Source organism: Erinaceus europaeus, chromosome 11 (assembly GCF_950295315.1).
Source record: "Erinaceus europaeus chromosome 11, mEriEur2.1, whole genome shotgun sequence".
Classification (NCBI taxonomy): Eukaryota; Metazoa; Chordata; class Mammalia; order Eulipotyphla; family Erinaceidae; genus Erinaceus; species Erinaceus europaeus.
In genome coordinates, this window is record NC_080172.1 from 26,841,616 (window position 1) to 26,859,563 (window position 17,948).

General features: G+C 38.3%; 1 protein-coding gene across 1 annotated transcript in view; it reads right to left on the bottom strand.

Moving 5' to 3' along the window:
* PDZPH1 (uncharacterized) overlaps positions 1-17,948 on the bottom strand; it is a 128,396-nt gene that overhangs the window by 56,735 nt on the left and 53,713 nt on the right. The window contains exon 7 of the mRNA XM_007526815.3: positions 10,439-10,617. Coding sequence (XP_007526877.2) covers positions 10,439-10,617 — 179 coding nt within the window. The remainder of the gene's footprint in view (positions 1-10,438; positions 10,618-17,948) is intronic.

A 17,948-nucleotide genomic window follows, 5' to 3' on the forward strand; every position in this document is an offset into this window, starting at 1 on the left:
GCCACTGCTGGCACCTATGGGCAAACACACACACACACACACACACACACACACACACACACACACACACACACACACACACTAGTGTTAGCAAATAAACTTTTTGATTTTTTAAATTATCTTTATTTACTTATTGGATAGAGACAGCCAGAAATTAAAAGGATGGGGGAGATAGGAAGTGAGACAGAGAGACACCTGCAGCACTTTTTCACTACTCATGAAGCTTTCCCCCTACAGATGAGGACTGGAGGCTTGAACCCAGGTCCTTGCACGTTGTAACATGTGCGATCAACAAGATATTCCACTATCCGGCCCCCTATATATACCGTATTTTTAGGATTGATGGTGTATAAGGTAAACACATTCATCTGTTATTCTTTTTACATAACTTCAGTTTTTTTAAATCTCTGCTGGAGTCTATGCCCAGTAGAATTCATATTTAGGCCAAAGTATTTGATATCTTAAAAATGATAACAAAAGCAACTCTTCCCTGATACAACTCTCCTTTTCATCTGCCATTGGAATTCTCCTTTTTGTAATGAGAGAGTAGTTAGTACCAACTCTATTACTGAGAAGAAGAGAATGGTATATAAATGTTTCTTTTAATATATAAGAAAACTTGTTAATAGTGAATAAGAATTGAGCTAAAGTCCAGTAGAAGATTAAGGCAACGTTGGTTTCACTTCTTTCTGAACATGCTGAGAATAAAAATTACGTAAATTAAAAGTTTGAATAGATATATGGAGCTTAAATCTCATCAAGGAAGTGATCCTGATAAATTCTGAATTACAGTTCTGAAGGACAACTCTGGGAATATGGGCAAATTTCATAAAGATTAACCCTTACAGGGAGTAAGGTTTGCTTACAGTTATTTTAGCACTGATTAAGAAAACCTGCAGTAAATGTCCTTATCCTCACATAAAAACAAAAAACAAAGAACAAAGAAATCACAGAAATAAGTGATGCTAGAAGTAGGAGATACTTAAAGAGTAATCATTAGACATAGACTATGGCTGTGACTATTAATATGTTCAAAGATAAAAGGCAAGTTTGAGGGGACCAGGCAGTAGTGCAGCGGGTTAAGCAAACAGGGCACGAAAAACAAACCTTCCTTCTTTCCTTCCCTGCTCCAACTTGACTTTTTCAGACAAATGAGGCAGAGAGAGAGAGATAGAGAGACCACAGTACCAAATATTTTATCTATGTGGTGAGGTCTGGGCTTGAATCTGGGCCAATCACATGGAAAACAACACAGTATCCAAGTGAGCTATTTTGCACATTTTCCAGCTTATATTTTATGATTTTTTTCCCTTATCTTACTCTGTATAATCTAGGCATTTCTTGGCAAAGTTTCCAACGACTTGTGTGATGTCAAAGCCACTGAGTACTTCCTAATATTGGCATAGACTGGTTTCCAGCAATTCTGGGAAACACTGTTCAGCCGCCTTCCAGAAGCTTTTTATTTATTTGTTTTAGGTTCATAGCATTTAATTCCCTGGTTTTCATATACATCTTTCTGGCTACCCCTCCCAATTACCACTTCAATTCATTTTTTTCCCTCTTTTGTCTACTCTGAATGTTTATGTTAAGGATCATCCTCTCATCTTATTTTATATTTGCTTCTTTGCAATCTCCTCAGTTTTTGTAATATAAATATCACATTTTATACTGTGTCATAATTGTGTACCACTGGGAGTTGGGCTGTAGCGCAGTGGGTTAAATGCAATGCACAAGGACCAGCATTAGGATCCTGGTTCAAGCCCCAGACTCCCCACCTGCAGGGGAGTCTTGTCACAAGTGGTGAAGCAGGTCTGCAGGTGTCTATCTTTCTCTCCCCCTCTGTCTTCCCCTCCTTTCTCCATTTCTCTGTGTCATAGCCAACAATGACAACAATAACTAAAAAAGGAAAAAAATGTGTACCATATATAGTACTATGCTACTCTTTTTAAAATATTTATTTATTTATTCCCATTTTGTTGCCCTGGTTGTTTTTGTTGTTGTTGTTGTAGTTATTACTGTTGTTTTTATTGATGTCGTTGTTGTTGGAGAAGACAGAGAGAAATGGAGAGAGGAGGGGAAGACAGAGAGGGGGAGAGAAAGATAGACATCTGCAGACCTGCTTCACCTCCTGTGAAGCGACTCCCCTGCAGGTGGGGAGCCAGGGGCTCGAACCGGGATCCTTATGCAGGTCTTTGCACTTTGCGCACATGTGCTTAACCCGCTGCACTACCGTCTGACTCCACTATGCTACTCTTTATTATCTCTCAGTCATCTATGACTTAACTACTGTACTACATTAGCATATTTTCTGTAACCTGCTTTTTTCAGTAAATGGCCATCTTGATAGCCAGTTAAACTTTTGCCAGAAGCACCAGCATCATCACCAAGCCTCCTGTATCTCCCCTTCCTCTACCATATTTAATCCATCTTAAACCCTGTTGATTAGGTAACAACACACAGCAGGTTGTTATATAAAGATGTGGTGTCATTATGGCATTTTGCCTGGAGTAGCAGTTTCTAAAAACCTGCCAAGTTAAGCCAGGAGTTTTTGTGTCTGGAAGTCTGTCTATTTAGTTTCATTATTACCGTGTTGATCAAAACCATTATCTCCTCTTGCCTAGACTATAACTTTAGATTACTAGTTGGTATTTGCACCCCACTTAGTCCCATCCAATTTAGCCTTCACAAAACAATCAGAATGATCTCTTGCAAATTCCTTTACTCAAGATGTTTCAATGGTCTTTCAGTTGTATTTAAACATCCAAAACTCTTGTCATACGGAGGCATTGGTGGTATAGTGGTGAGCACAGCTGCCTTCCAAAACTCTTGTCATTGATCAGTGTCCTGTGTTACTGGCCTTTGGCTCACTGCTTCAGTCTGATCTTTGCTTCCCTGTCCATGGTTGCGCTATGACTCATTGTGTTTTAACTGATTTACTCAGAGTATTATCCGAGTTTCTCAAACTTGCCAAACTTTTTTCTTCCTCCTGGATTTGAGATCTCACTTTTTTTTTTTTGGCTTGGCTTGAAGAATGTTCATTCCAACTTTATGTTTTGCTGTTTCTTCAGTTCTGAGACCTCAGCTAAAGTCTTATATGCTTAAAAAGGAATTAATTAGTTATATTATTTTCTCCTAATTTATACTAACTCCTTCATTTTATTCTTGTTCAGGTTGCCAACTCCTTGCTTCTAAGTTCCAAAACTGAATCTCAGTAGATCCTTTGTAATAATGAATAGGATTCCTTTCTTTAGCTCATCTTTACAGTGAACATGGTGTTAAAATTTCTTGGTATAGGGCACTAGAATAACACTGTGTGAGGCAGGGGTTACTATTTCATTCAACAGTCCAGGGTGGAGCTGTAGTGTGGGTATGTGTACATCTGGGGTGTTCTGTCTTTTCCATTCACTCAGAAGAACCGTCCTTGGAGGCCTTGCTGTCCCAGAGTGGCCTGGTCTCTCTGTGATCTTCTCAATAAGGGCATTCTATATCTCGGGTGTCCGACCAGCCTGACCTGATTCCCTTTAATTACTGGCTACTGCACCTATGTTTGCCTCTTATAGTCCTTTCCAGGACATTACTTTTTTTGATAGCTCCAGACTTCTGACCACATAAACATCTTTTCTCCTGCCACATAGTCATGAACCAGTAACTAGCCACCAGCCTAGGGTTACCTGCCTTATCTGTGTCCCAACAAGTTACTTCTTGTGCACTCTGATATTGTAGACTAGTCCTAACCTGGCAAACCATAAAAAAAATCTCAGTTATCTAATGGGTTTAACTGTGTTTCCCTAGTGAAACACAGTTTTACTTCCCTCGGTCTTAGAGAGCAGCTCAACCCCCTTCCAACACTGTTTTTTCTTAGGCACTCATTACTTCGTACCATGTACCATTTTCATATAGTTATTATTTTATCAAAGCTAAACAATTGTTTTGAGGGGGGCATCACTATCTTGTGCATGCATTATTCCAATAGTTTTGAACTTTTAAATTCTTTATTTCAAAGGGAGAGAGAGAAAAAGAGAAAGAAGAGAGGTAGAGAGAGGGGGAGAGACATTGTAACATGATTCAACTACCTGTGGAACTTCGTCTGACATATGACACTTTAATGTGGTGTAGGGACAGGAACCCAGGACTTCAGGCATGGTCAAGTGTGTATTCTACCAGGTTAGCAATCTTCTGCCCCCAATAGTTCTTTATATTAAACTAATATAATAGTTTAATAATTCTTTACATTAAAAACACAATAGTTCTAATATCAAATTAGATAAAATCAGTTCTGATATTAAAATAGTTCTAATATAATATTAACTAATAGTTATTTATATTAAACTAATATAATAGTTTAATAATTCTTTATATTAAAAACATAATAGTTCTAATATTAAATTAGATAAAATTAGTTCTAATATTAAAATAGTTCTAATATAATATTAACTAACAGTTCTTTATATTAAACTGCTGATTGTATTTTTTGGAATGGATTCAGTCTACCACAGTGTTCTCTCTCATACCTAGTTTCTTTAAAAATTATTTTTAAATTTTTAAAATATTTATTTATTTTTTCCTTTGTTGCCCCTGTTTTTTTATTGTTGTAGTTATTATTGTTGTTGTCATTGATGTAGTTGTTCTTGGATAGGACAGAGAGAAATAGAGAGAGGAGAAGAAGACAGAGAGAGGGAGAGAAAGACAGACACCTGCAGACGTGTTCACCACTTGTGAAGCGACTCCCCTGAAGGTGGGGAGTTGGGGGCTGGAACTGGGATCCTTGTGCTTTGCGCCACCTGTGCCTAACTTGGATTTATTTTTGAATATTTTTATTTGTTTGAATATTTTTATTGTTTGTTACAAGATTATAAGACTACAATGTATAGTTTAGTTTCATACCACACCCAACCACCAAAGTTCTGTATCCCTACACTTCTGCCTCCCAAAGGTAAACACCATAGTTCTCACATCTTATAGTTTGCTTCCTTCTTCTTCTTCTCCTTCTCCCTCTTCCTCTTCCTCTTCCTCTTCCTCTCCTTCTCCTCCTCCTCCTCCTCCTCCTCCACCTCCTCCTCCTCCTTCTCCTCTTTCTCCTCCTCCTCCTCCTTCTCCTTCTTCTTCTTCTTTTTCCTTCCCCTTCCTCTTCTTCTCCCTCCTTCTCCTCCTCCTCTCCTTCTCCTTCTCCTTCTCCTTCTCCTTCTCCTTCTCCTTCTCCTTCTCCTTCTCCTTCTCCTTCTCCTTCTCCTTCTCCTTCTTCTACGAGTTCACATAAATCAGATCTCTAGTTTCCACATATGAGTGAAACCATCTGGTAGTTGTCTTATTTCGCTAAACATAATCACCTGCATTCCATCAATTTTGTCCCAGACGACACAATATCATCCTTTCTAATTGCAGAGTAGTATACCATGGAATGTACAACCCATAACTTCATTAGCCAGTCACCTGCCTGTCAATGGGCATTTAGGCTGCTTCTACTCTTGCTATTGGGGATAATGCATCTATGAACATAATAGTGCATATGTCCCTTTGAGTTAGTGTTTGAGTATCCACTGAATAAAAGCCTAAGAGTGGTATTGGTGGATCATATGGTAGTTCCATTTTTTGTTCCTCCAGGGTTATTGCTGGGCTCGATGCCTGCACCATGAATGCACTGCTCCTGGAGGCCATTTCCCCCCTCTTTTGTTGCCCTCATTGTTGTAGCCTCATTGTGGTTATTATTATTGCCATTGCTGATGTTGTTTGTTGTTGGATAGGAGAGAGAGAAATGGAGAGAGGAGGGAAAGACAGAGAGGGGGAGAGAAAGATAGACACCTGCGGACCTGTTTCACCGCCTGTGAAGCGACTCCCCTGCAGGTGGGGAGCTGGGGGCTTGAACCGGGATCCTTATGCTGGTCCTTGCACTTTGTGCCACATGCGCTTAACCCACTGTGCCACCTCCCGACCCCCTCCATTTTTGCTTAAGGACTATCCACAGTATCTTTCTGTCATCACTGGGACTTCACCACTGTAGGCTGACTTTTTCAGATGGAAATATAGAGACAGAGGCAGCAAGACAGAGAGAAAAACACTTTAGCACTGAAACTTCCATCAGTGTTATTTGGATTCAGGTTCAAATTTGGGTCTCCCACATGGCAAAGCAAGTACATTATCCAAGTGAGCTCTCTTGCCAGTCTTCATCCTGCAGTTTTACTTCTTTTGCTCATCATAACTTCATACACACATACTTGTAAATCTAGTCATTATTTTCAATCTTTTCCACAGAACTATAAGCTCAAACAGGGCAGGCATCACCTCTGTTTTGTAGGGTTCCCAGAGCTAGGTATAATTCCTGCCTCAGGAAAAAAAAAAAGGTACTCAATAAATATGTGTTGCATGAATGAATACTGTATGGCTGAGTTCATTTTCTGCTCATTTATTCTGTTATGTTCTTATTATGCCCCATTAACTCTTCTCAGTCATAGCTATCTATTCTAAAGAGCAGGCATAATTTATTCTGGAATGTGCAGCACCACAAGGGACCTCATTTTGGCCTTCTGTAAGCACCATAAAAATGCTATTTTATATTCTACTCTCTCCACATTAAAACTTATTATGGTAATGATGGTCACAGCTACAGCTTCTCTGAATAATTTTTTTCTTAACTATGTCTACATTTACCATAATATCTACATGTCTTTTCCAAAAAGGAATAGAAACAGGTAAAATATAGACTTTAATTCCAACCACTATACCACCACTTACAATTTTTCACATTAATTCTGTCCCAGCATTCACAAACTTAATTCCCTACAGGAACTTGTGGGTGATTTAAATGAGCTCAGTGTAAGGAAATGAAAAATAGTATTGATTATGGCAAATTGAACAGCACATGCTTCACCTGAAATTATTTAATTAAACTTTTATAAAAACATTGTACAAGCCAAACATAACATTTACAGGCTGTTCCATTCCTGTGACTGCTACTTGGCAAACCCAACCCTAAAACACTGGCTCAAGGAACCATAGTGAATGTGAAGAACCAGGGAACTTAATATATGGAGTGTTCAACATTAGCTTATTTCCATGTACTTATTTTGATGAGGAAGGTAATTAAAGAAAATCCAATTCTAGTGTGAGCTGTAAGGGTCTTTTGCTGTTCTTGAACTGGAGTGGGTATATTGCAACAAAGTAGAAGACTCTCGGGTGGGGGGAAGGTTCAGGTCCTGGAACAAGATGGCAGAGGACCTAGAGGGGATTGAATTGTTATGTGGAAAATTGAGAAATGTTACATTGTACATACTACTGTATTTTACTGTCTGTAAACCACTAATCCCCCTAATAAAGGAAGAAAGAAAAAAAAAGAGAGATCATCATTTGCTGCAAGAATAAAAAAAATTGGCAAATTTGTATTATTGCTTATTTTCTTTTTGCCCTTTTAAATGAAAATGGGAATAACCTTTGTTGTGAGATTTTCTCAGAGTCCAAATGAGTTCTATGGGTATTATCTTGAAAGCTTAACAAAGAACATATCTGATTGCCAGGGTTGTACTTGGGAGGTACGGGAGAAGGATATGTCTGTTGTGCATACATTGGAAAACTCTTTACATTTTTTTCAAAGCTTATCCAGGTTGGAAATATCAAGTCTGTTTCATTTTAATACTCAGAATACTGAAAACAAGTGTAGACGACCATTTTTTTTTCATACCGAGTATAGTGAATCCTATTTTCTTGCACTGGAGGGAGACAAAGTTTTTTCAAAGTAGCTCTAAGGCTTAGTTTGTCACAAAGGCCGTCACCTCCTAGTCTGTGCTGCAGATAAGTAATTCACAACCTAGGAATAAGGAACAGTCACCAGGATTCAATATGTGAATTTTTTTCTCATTTAAAAATGCATTGATTTTATTATTGATGCATTTTTTTTTCCTTGTAAATGTAAGAAGTAGTTTCAAATTGAGGCAAGAAACTCTGGCAATATAAAATAAATGTGGGGAAAATAAGATTGTATCATAAGTAAAGTAGATGAAGCAAAATTCTGTTTTTCAATACCTATTAAAAGAGTGTCACAAAATGTGGTTTAAATTGAAGCCAACATGGTTAAAAACAGGGGAACTGGATCCTTTGTTAAAACTGACAGCCCATGTACTCCCTAGAGGAGGGAGCTGCTACTCCGTACACACCAACTGTTGCTAGGCAATTTATTTATTAAAAGTTATCTATTTACTTGTTAGTGACAGAGAGAGAGAGGTAAAGAGAAAGAAACTGTGTGAGAAAGAGAACAGATTACTGGTAAATTCTGACATATAATGGTGCCAAGAATTGAACCTTGGACCTCTTGGGCCTCAGGAATGTGCTGGTGTGCTTTCACTTTGCTATCTCTCTAATTCTTCTGCTAGACACTCTCACTCCGTATGCACTTATATTTAAGTGATTTTTTTCTTTTTAATTTGAATTAGTAATTTAACAGTTTTTTTATTTTAATTTTTATTTATAAAATAAAATAAGATACTGATAAGACCATAGGAGAAGAGGGGTACAATTCTACACAATTTCTACCACCAGAACTCCGTATCCCACATCCTCCCCTGATAGCTTTTTTATTCTTCTTAAAAAATATTTATTTACTTATTCCCTTTTGCAGCCCTTGTTTTTTTATTGTTGTAGTTATTATTGTTGTCATCATTGTTGGATAGGGCAGAGAGAAATGGAGAGAGGAAGGGAAGACAGAGAGGGGGAGAGAAAGACACCCTCAGACCTGCTTCACCGCTTGTGAAGCGACTCCCCTGCAGGTGGGGAGCCGGGGGCTCGAAGTGGGATCCTTATGATGGTCCTTGCACTTTGTGCCATGTGTGCTTAACCTGCTGTGCTACCGCCCGACTCCCAGCTTTTTTATTCTTTAACCCTCTGCTACCACCTGAGGAAGATGGGTCCTGAAGTTGGTACAACTTGGAATGTTCCTACTCATGACCACAGGGATGCAGATGTTACATAGGCTCTAACGCTGAATATGAGCCCCAGACCAAATCGATGGGGTTTACAGTCAACAATATTTAACAGTGTTTTTGTTAGATTTTAAGATAAGATAATAGCCAGATGGTGGCACATCTGGTAGAACACACACATTACTATGCATGAGAACTTGAGTTCAAGTCCCCAAATGTACAGTGGAAGCTTTGTGAGCAGTGGAACAATACTGCTGGTGACTCTCTTGAAAAAGAAAAGAAGACAAAAGGGAAGAAAAGACCATCAGGAATGGTGGAGTCATTATGCAAGCACTGAACCCCACCAACTATCCCTGGTGTCTAAATAACAACAAAAACCACCACCACCACTACCACCAGCACAACAACAACAAAACAAGAACAGGGTATAATTTTACACCACATTCATCACCAACATCCTGAGCACCTCACCCACATAAAACCAATGATAATCATATAGGTCAACAAAAGCTAGGTTTTTTTTTTTTTTTTTTTTTTAAGAAGTTGGAAATTGAGAATTCTATGTAAAATCTCTGGACATTAGATTGCTTGCATTTGATTTTTTTTTAAAGTAATCACAGTATTGTACAGGGCTAAGAAAATATATTTGGCACCCTAACCCAGGAGGTAATATAGTAGGTAAAGCATTAGATTCTTAAGCATGAGGCTCTGAGTTTCCAAGGTAATACTGTTGTTCTCTCTTTCTCTCGTCCCCTCTCTACATACTCTACACACACACACACACACACACACACACACACACACACACACACACACACACATCCTTAAAAGACAGAAAGAGAGAAAGAAAAATACATTTTCTGTCACTGTAGCCTGCAAGTTCTAATTTTTACTGCACATCAGAAATATCTGAAACACTTTACCCTAATCCATAGACCTAAAACCCACCCGGGACTTGATGATGGCAAAATATCTGGGAGAAAGACTGGGTCTTCATATTTTAGTGTATTCCATAAAGGTGTTCAACTTTCATATATAACATGAAGTCAGTGCTCTAATAAAGCCTAGGGAATGAAATACAATATTCCAGGCAGCTTCTCTAGTGCTCTGTTTCAAAAAACTTCTACCATCAATTCCTATAACCCAGGAAACTGTGCTTGGGCAGTGTGTTTCCCATGAGATGTTAGCTGTGCTTTGCCTCATTCACCTTGATTTCTCTAGGGTACTAGGTATGCAATTTGGTCTTTATTTTCTTGGCTTTGATAAGGAAGTTTTCATAAAGGATCTGAAAATAGGAATAAACATGATAGAAATTTATGCCAGCCTTGATTTATGCAGCTGCAGAGAAAATAAATTACAATTCCCTGAACTTCTGAAGAAGTAAAAGTTCTTTGAAAGTCACAGAAATAAACACTGTTTCTAGAATTCTACAATATGGTACCTTACCAGGTCACATTTGGGCAACGGACTTAATGCAATTCTCCAAGTTATTGCTTTTGTTACCACAACCTTTCCCCTTACCCTCTGTTTACCTTCTTATGTCTGTAATAATGGAGGCAGCCATCATGTTTCAGAACAAACCACCTCTTTCTCCAGCCCTTCAGGAATCCTGAGTGAGTTCTCTTATGGAGGTAGCCTCGACAGGTAGGCCAGGGGGTATTGGGGCAGCGGCTGATGTCAGATCCCACCATCAGAGTCAAGATGTCTGGACCTAGAGGAATGCATTTACAATACTTTAGTGGTATCAACTGGAGGGATTTGTTTTTCTGAAGGAATGGGATGAAAAGAGAGTTCTCTCTCTCTCTCTCTCTCCTCCTCCTATTCTCTCTCTCTCTTTCTCTCTCTCATAGTTGAAAAAGAATCCTACAATTTGAATGAACCAGAGTAATCACTCCTCATGTGGATGGGGAAAATGTGAACTAGGGAAGTAAAGACCCCTTGAGCGCCCATAGCTCACAAGAAGTTGAATCAGACAGGGCACCCAACTTTCTTGAGTTCTTATATAGAATTTTTCTATTCAAGCTTGTAGTACTAGTGTGTCATACCACTTTTCAGGTGTGCATAACTGAAAATGGACACGTACATCTCCTTTGTCCTAACTAACATTACCCTCAACCATCCTGCCTCCCCACTTTCACTCTTCCATTCAAAGGTCAATATTAATTGGTTTTAAAGTTCAACAGTTTATTATTATTTTTCAATTCATTTGTTTCCTTAATTTCTCTATATGAGTAAAAGCATTTGTCTTTCTTCCTCTGGCTTAATTCAACACAAAAACCCTTTTGATATATTCATATTGTAGCAAATATCAGAATTTCAATTTTTCTTTATTGATAAAATTCACTCATATACCATTGTGTATATAAATGAAGTCTGTATCCATTCCACTCCCACCTTATTGGCACTTAAGTTGTTTTCTATTTTTGGCTACTGTAAATTAAAAAATATTAAAATATTTATTGAAATAGACTATATCACATGAATTTTAAGTTAAACTGTTTTAAATGTCTTATTTATTTATTTGGTAAAGACAGAAATCTATAGGGTAGGGAGACAGAAAGGTATAGAGACAGAGAGACATCTGTGGCACTACTTCACTGTTTATTAAACTTCCCCACTGCAGGTGGGGACCATGAGTTTGAACCTAGGTCCGTGTGCATTACATGTAGCATGTGCACTCAACTGGTGCACCACTGTCCAACTCCTCAATTTTTAAATTTTTTTTGAGAAATTTCTTTATTGCTTCCCATAATGACTGCACTAATTTATATCCCCACCAACAGTGTATAGAGATTTATTTTTCTCCATATCCTCTCCTACACTTGTTTCTTCTGAATAATAGACATTCTCATAGATATGAGGTGATATCTCATTGTTGTTTTGATATACCTTTCTTATTTTAGACAGAACACAGAAAGTAGATCAGGTGAGTGAAAAAGACAATTGTACTAAAGTTTCCTTCAATGTAGTGAAGGGCAGACTCGAACCTGGCTTGAGGACATGGCAAAACAACACACTATCCAATCAACATCCCTTTCCATTATCATCAAATATTATGAATACATTTTCATGGAGGGTCTATTCAGTTTTAATTGGATTGATTTTTATTGTTGAGTTATATACATGGTTTGTATATTTTGGAGATTAACTGCTTGCTGATTGGATGGTGTGTAAATATCTTTTCCTATACAGTAGGATTTTTTTTTCTTTTGATGCTGTGTCTTTTTTTTTTTTTTTTGAAGACCCTTTTTCTTATTTTAATTGGGGGCTAATGGTTTATAGTGCGGTCATTGACACATGAGTGCAATTTCTCATCTCCCTGTGAAAGTTCTCTGCAGAACACTCTCACTCATTACCTAGGTCTTTTTTCATCAATATGCACCAGGATTCCAAGTTTCTCCTCAGTCCCTCTCTCTTCTTCCTTCCCTAGAATTCTTTGTTTTGATACAATACACCATGCCCAGTCCACCTTTATTTTTTTCCATTTAATTGTTTTATTATCTTTATTTATTTATTTATTGGATAGAGGCAGCCAGAAATTGAAAGGAAGGGAAGGTAGAGAGGGAAGGAAACAGAGAGACACTTGCAGCATTGCTTCACCACTCATGAAGCTTTCCCCCTGATGGTAGGAACTGGAGACTTGAAGCCAAGTCCTTGTACATTGTGACATGTGTACTCAACCAGGTGCACCACCACCAGCCCCCATATTTCACTTTGAGACATGTTTTCCTTCTTTCCTTCTTTATTTCTTTCTCTCCTCCCTTCCTTCTTTCATTCTCTTTCTCTACTTTATTTTATTTATTTAGATATAGCAGTCCCACATTTTATTTTTGTTTTGTTTACCTTGCTTGGAGTGGAAACTCTGAAAATATCCCAAGGATATAGCTAATGTTAAAGAAGGAAGGTTTTTTTTTTTTTTTTTTTTTTTTTTTTTTTTTTTTTTTACGTATTTCATGTTTTATGTATTACGCTCAAGTCTTTAATCAATTTTGAATTAACCTTCAAATACAGTGTTAGGTAGTTGTCTCGTTTCATTCTTTATGCAGTTCAATTTTTCCCAGCAATCCTTTCTCGTCTTTATTTAAGAAAATTTATCTCATTGACATGGATTAGCTAAAGAGATGCTTAAAACTATGCCTAATCCTACTTGTCAAAAGTGATGTTAAAACTTTGAACTTGGAAGAAAATAGAAATCCTAGAAGAGCACCAATATGGTTCTGCCCCTACTCCTTACTCTTCTTTATTTTTACCTAACTCAGTGCTGAGGATTTGACTCTGAGGATCCAGGAGACTGTAATCTCTTTAGAACCTGGATCTCAATGATAATTCACTTTTATAAGGTGAATAGGATCTATAAGTTAGGAAAAATTGCTTTAGTCTCTGTTAACATGAGTTCACTGTTTACTAAGTATGCTTTGATGCTCCTGCATCGACATAGATATTAATCCTACACTTACCTCTTCCTGCCTCAAGAAAATTCTCTGAATGTCACTCAGACAGACAGCAACCCTGACATGCTTTGAAGACTGCAAATGGGGAATGACTTCATTTACAATCCCTCTGAGATGGAGGCTACATCCCTGAAGGAGGACATTTGGCCCTGGCGGCGCTGACTTCATCATGATGTCTGACATTGAGATTACCGATCTGTTTAGAGCTGTCTATGGAAATGGGGGTCAGTAAGGAGACTTCCTCTTATATAAATGACAAGCACCAACCCAGGGGATCCTTTCTGGCTGAACCGCATGGCCCTGAAAATAAAGAATAAAGAAAATAAAGAAAATAAAGGCTGACACAGTCTTAACTTTAACAGCACGCAAAGCACCTTGGTAATTAAATAACTCTGAGTGTCAAGATAATTCTTCATTGCCATGTAAATACATTTTAATTTATTGAACTGCCCTTAAGCTCCTGTCAAAAACACATCCAGAAAAATTAGAAGAAATGCTCCAGATTGACCAGCAACCCACAAATGTCTTTGTCTTTGGACTTTCGTCCCCAAAGAACTGTACTCCTGGACTAATATGCCAAGTTGACACATCTGCCAATGTATTTATGTACTGCTGCAGTGGGCTGCCCCTTGAGGTCATTTTCCTCTTGCTTACACAGACTGCATATGGGTTTCTCTGATACTGATTAGGCTAAGCTTGTGTTTCAGTCTGATCATAAGCATAACTCGATGTGCATACACACACACACACACACACACACGCACACACACACACACACACACACACACACACACACAGTCTCTCTGGAGCAGAGATACAGATGGTCCTGCTGAAGCATGGTGTCATCATACTAGAGAAAAGTTTTTCACTTTTAGAGTTAGGACATAATCCTGATGCATGGGAGAGCTTCTAAGTTCCAAACAGCTGCTGGAGGAAAGTGGTTTTATACTTTCTAGCAGTTCCTATCAGGGATCAGGAGAGCCTGGCCTAACATTTAGGGATGTTAGATTTTTTTTTTTTAATATTATCTCCTAATTAGATTACTTACACAGTCATCTTAATTTGTGTGGGTGTTCAAATAACTAAATGTCTGGCACAAGCAATGAAAACTTCCTGGCTTTGTTGTTATCAAACTACTAATATATTGGGAAGTCCAAAATATGGTAAGGCCTTTGTTCAGTGTTTCTGAAATGAAATGTAGGTGGCAAACCCCAACAGCTCGGTTTATGAGATTGAATATCCTCATTCATAGGTCTAGTTGAAGTCTGAGATCTCATATTTGTAGTAAACGCTCAGGTGATGTGGGGGCAGCAAGGTGATTTACAAGTTTGCAGGCATTTGCCAAGAGTTCAATCTCTGTTATCAACCATGCTTCCCTGTCTCCTTGTTTATGATTGCTTCTCATGTGTGCTTTCATTTTTAACCCCAATATTTTGCAGCTACAAAGTTTATTAGCTAACCCCACCCTCTCCTCTACCCCCCCCCCCCCGTGTTACTTTTATCTCAAACTATCTATTGTGAAGAAAAAAAAGTACAAAACTCTTTGACTTCATTCCAGAAATCTTGCTTGGTTTTGGAGAGTGGGTGGGGTGAAGATAAAAGAGGTGGAAAACGGGTTAGAGGCTACTGCTAGATGAGAATCAAGAGATCTATTAGTTTCACGAAATGAAAAAGCTTGAAAACCCAAGTACTTTAGCAAATACATGTCATTGGTGATGATGTACTTAACAAAGAAAAACTCCCCCAACAAAGTCTTCTTCCTTTTACCTTGAGAGTTTTGGAAGTATGGAGCTGGATTAGGCTATTTGCAGCTACCAGAGAGAGAAAAATGATTTCTTTTTCTAATTCACACTTTCTCCTTGGATCACCGTCTTCTTATTATGCCACCAATTTTAAACCGTGTCAGAGTCACACTTCTGCTGTCAGACAAACTCCACCACCCTTACAGGTACAGAGAAAAATGTGCAAGACATTTACAGTCCCTGAGGGCTGCACGATGGGTTTACACAGTTTACATCAGCACAGCCTCAGACTGAGGAGGCACTTTTTCACTTGTTTTTAGTAAATCCTGCATTTAGTGAAACAAAGCAGCCCTAAGGGAAACAAAGTATTCCCAAGTTGATTAAGCTTCCTTGTTTTCCTTTCTTCTCTTTTTAGAATTTCCCCTTGACAATTAAAGTTTCTGTATGTGTCCGTAACTAACTGGTGCTATGAATCCCCAAACCAGGAAGTATGAGACAAAATTAAATAAAGATTCACATGGAACTATTGTCATTTACTGTGTGACAGCTAATGCTTTCTTAAACTTCCTGTTAGTGAAATTAAGAGGATTTGGACTAATGCATGTGATTAGTATTATTGAGTAGAATTATAAATTCAATTAATATTTATTTATATGACTATCATTCTATAACATGTACTATATATTAATTTGTCCTGTTATTATCAAATATAACAGTTTTTTTCCCAATAAAATTATGGAAAGCTTGATGTTGTAAATTAAAGTGAGCCCCCTTTCTAAATGAAATCTAGAAAGTTACAATACTTGTACTGGAAGCAGGCAAAACAGACTTGTGGACTTAAAACTATAACCTTTTAGGGAGTCGGGCTGTAGCGCAGCGGGTTAAGCGAAGGTGGCACAAAGCACAAGGACCGGCATAAGGATCCCGGTTCGAACCCCGGCTCCCCACCTGCAGGGGAGTCGCTTCACAGGCGGTGAAGCAGGTCTGCAGGTGTCTATCTTTCTCTCTTCCTCTCTGTCTTCCCCTCCTCTCTCCATTTCTCTCTGTCCTATCCAACAACGACAACAACAATAATAACTACAATAATAAAACAACAAGGGCAACAAAAGGGAATAAATAAATATTTTTAAAAAATTAAAAAAAAAACTATAACCTTTTAGCCTTGTCTCCTTTTGACCTTCAACTACTGATCCTATGCTGCTGGGAATGGATCTCTAGGAAGAGTTGATGGAAATTACAAATAGACAGGAATTATGTATTTTAAAGAGTTTCTAGGGGGTCAGCAATATAACTCACTTGGATACTGCCTTCTGTTCCATGAGTGAGGCGCCCATGTTGGATCCTAGTCTCCATCACACTGAAGGAAATTTCTGTTCTGTGGTTTCCTTCTTCCCTCTCTCTGTCCTCTGTTTCTCTGACTCATTGTTTTTGTCTGAAAAGGTCAGACCCAGACCCAGAGGAATGAAGCTCCACAGATGACAAAAAAAAAAAGTAGGGCAAATATGACTAAGATTTTATATTTTTGTGTATATGAATTTAAACCAGTAAAATAACATCCATCAGTACAGTAGGATTTTTGCCAATGTTTAACATTCAGGGGAGGGTTGGGGGAAATATAATGATTATGCAAAAGACTTTCATGCCTGAGGCTTAGTCTCAGGTTCATTCCCTAGTACCACCATAAACCAGACTTGAGCAGTGCTCTGGTCTCTAATCTGTATCTTTCTCTGTATATTTCTCTCCCTCTCATTAAAATAAAAAATTGATAAAAATCTTTTAAGATTAAAAAAGGATAAAATGCATGGAAATTAAACTGCACAGACATACATAGTAATTATAAAGATGCCAGTTAGATTTTTAGGGACTTTATTTTTATCTATTTATTTATGGATAGAGGCAGAGGGGGAATTGAGGGAGTGGAACAGAGAAGAAGAATGAGAGACATGTCTGTGCACTGCTTCACTACTCCTGAAGGCTTCCCCCCTGCAGGTAGAAACTGGGGCCTTGAATCTGTGTCTTTGTGGACGATAAATATATGTGCTCTGTCAGGCGTGCCACTGCACGGTGCATCCATTATAGGATCGTTTATCCACTCCCCTAGTAATGGCTATTCAGGATGCTCCTAATTTCTCTGCTTGTTGGTTTATTTATTTATTTAGATAAGGCAGAGAGAATAAACAAAGGCCCAAGTGCTGAAATTTCTTCACTGTGGTGCCGGTGGTGCTCAAGCCTAGGTCAAGCACATGATAAAGCGGCTATTTTGCCACCTTGCCTCAAATATCTTTTTTTTTTTAAGATATTTTTGTTGTTGTAGTTATTATTGCTGTTGTTATTGATGTCGTTATTAAATAGGACAGAGAGAAATGGAGAGAGGAGGGAAAGACAGAGAGGGGGAGGGAACGATAGACACCTGCAGACCTGCTTCACTGCCTGTGAAGCGACCCCCCTGCAGGTGGGGAGCTGGGGGCTCAAACCTGGATCTGTGAGCCAATCCTTGAGCTTTGTGCCATGGACGCATAACCCGCTGTGCTATAGCCCGATTCCCGCCTCAAATATATCTTAATCACACAGAACACAGTAGTAAGTCTCATTGTATATCTTCTCAGCAGTGTCTTTGCTCATATATCCTAGTAATTGCTAAGGCAAAACATGTCTACGTACTTTAGCAGATGTTGCCCCGTTGCTCTCTCAAGCACCTATAGTCTTCCAAGACTACATGATGATTCTTCACTTCATTTTATCCTTTCTGAGCCACTTAGGAGTCAATGAACTTTAAAAAATCTGGTGGATCTAAAGTGCTGTCTTCAATGTACTCTTTCTTGATCACTAATTACAATTCCTTTAAATGA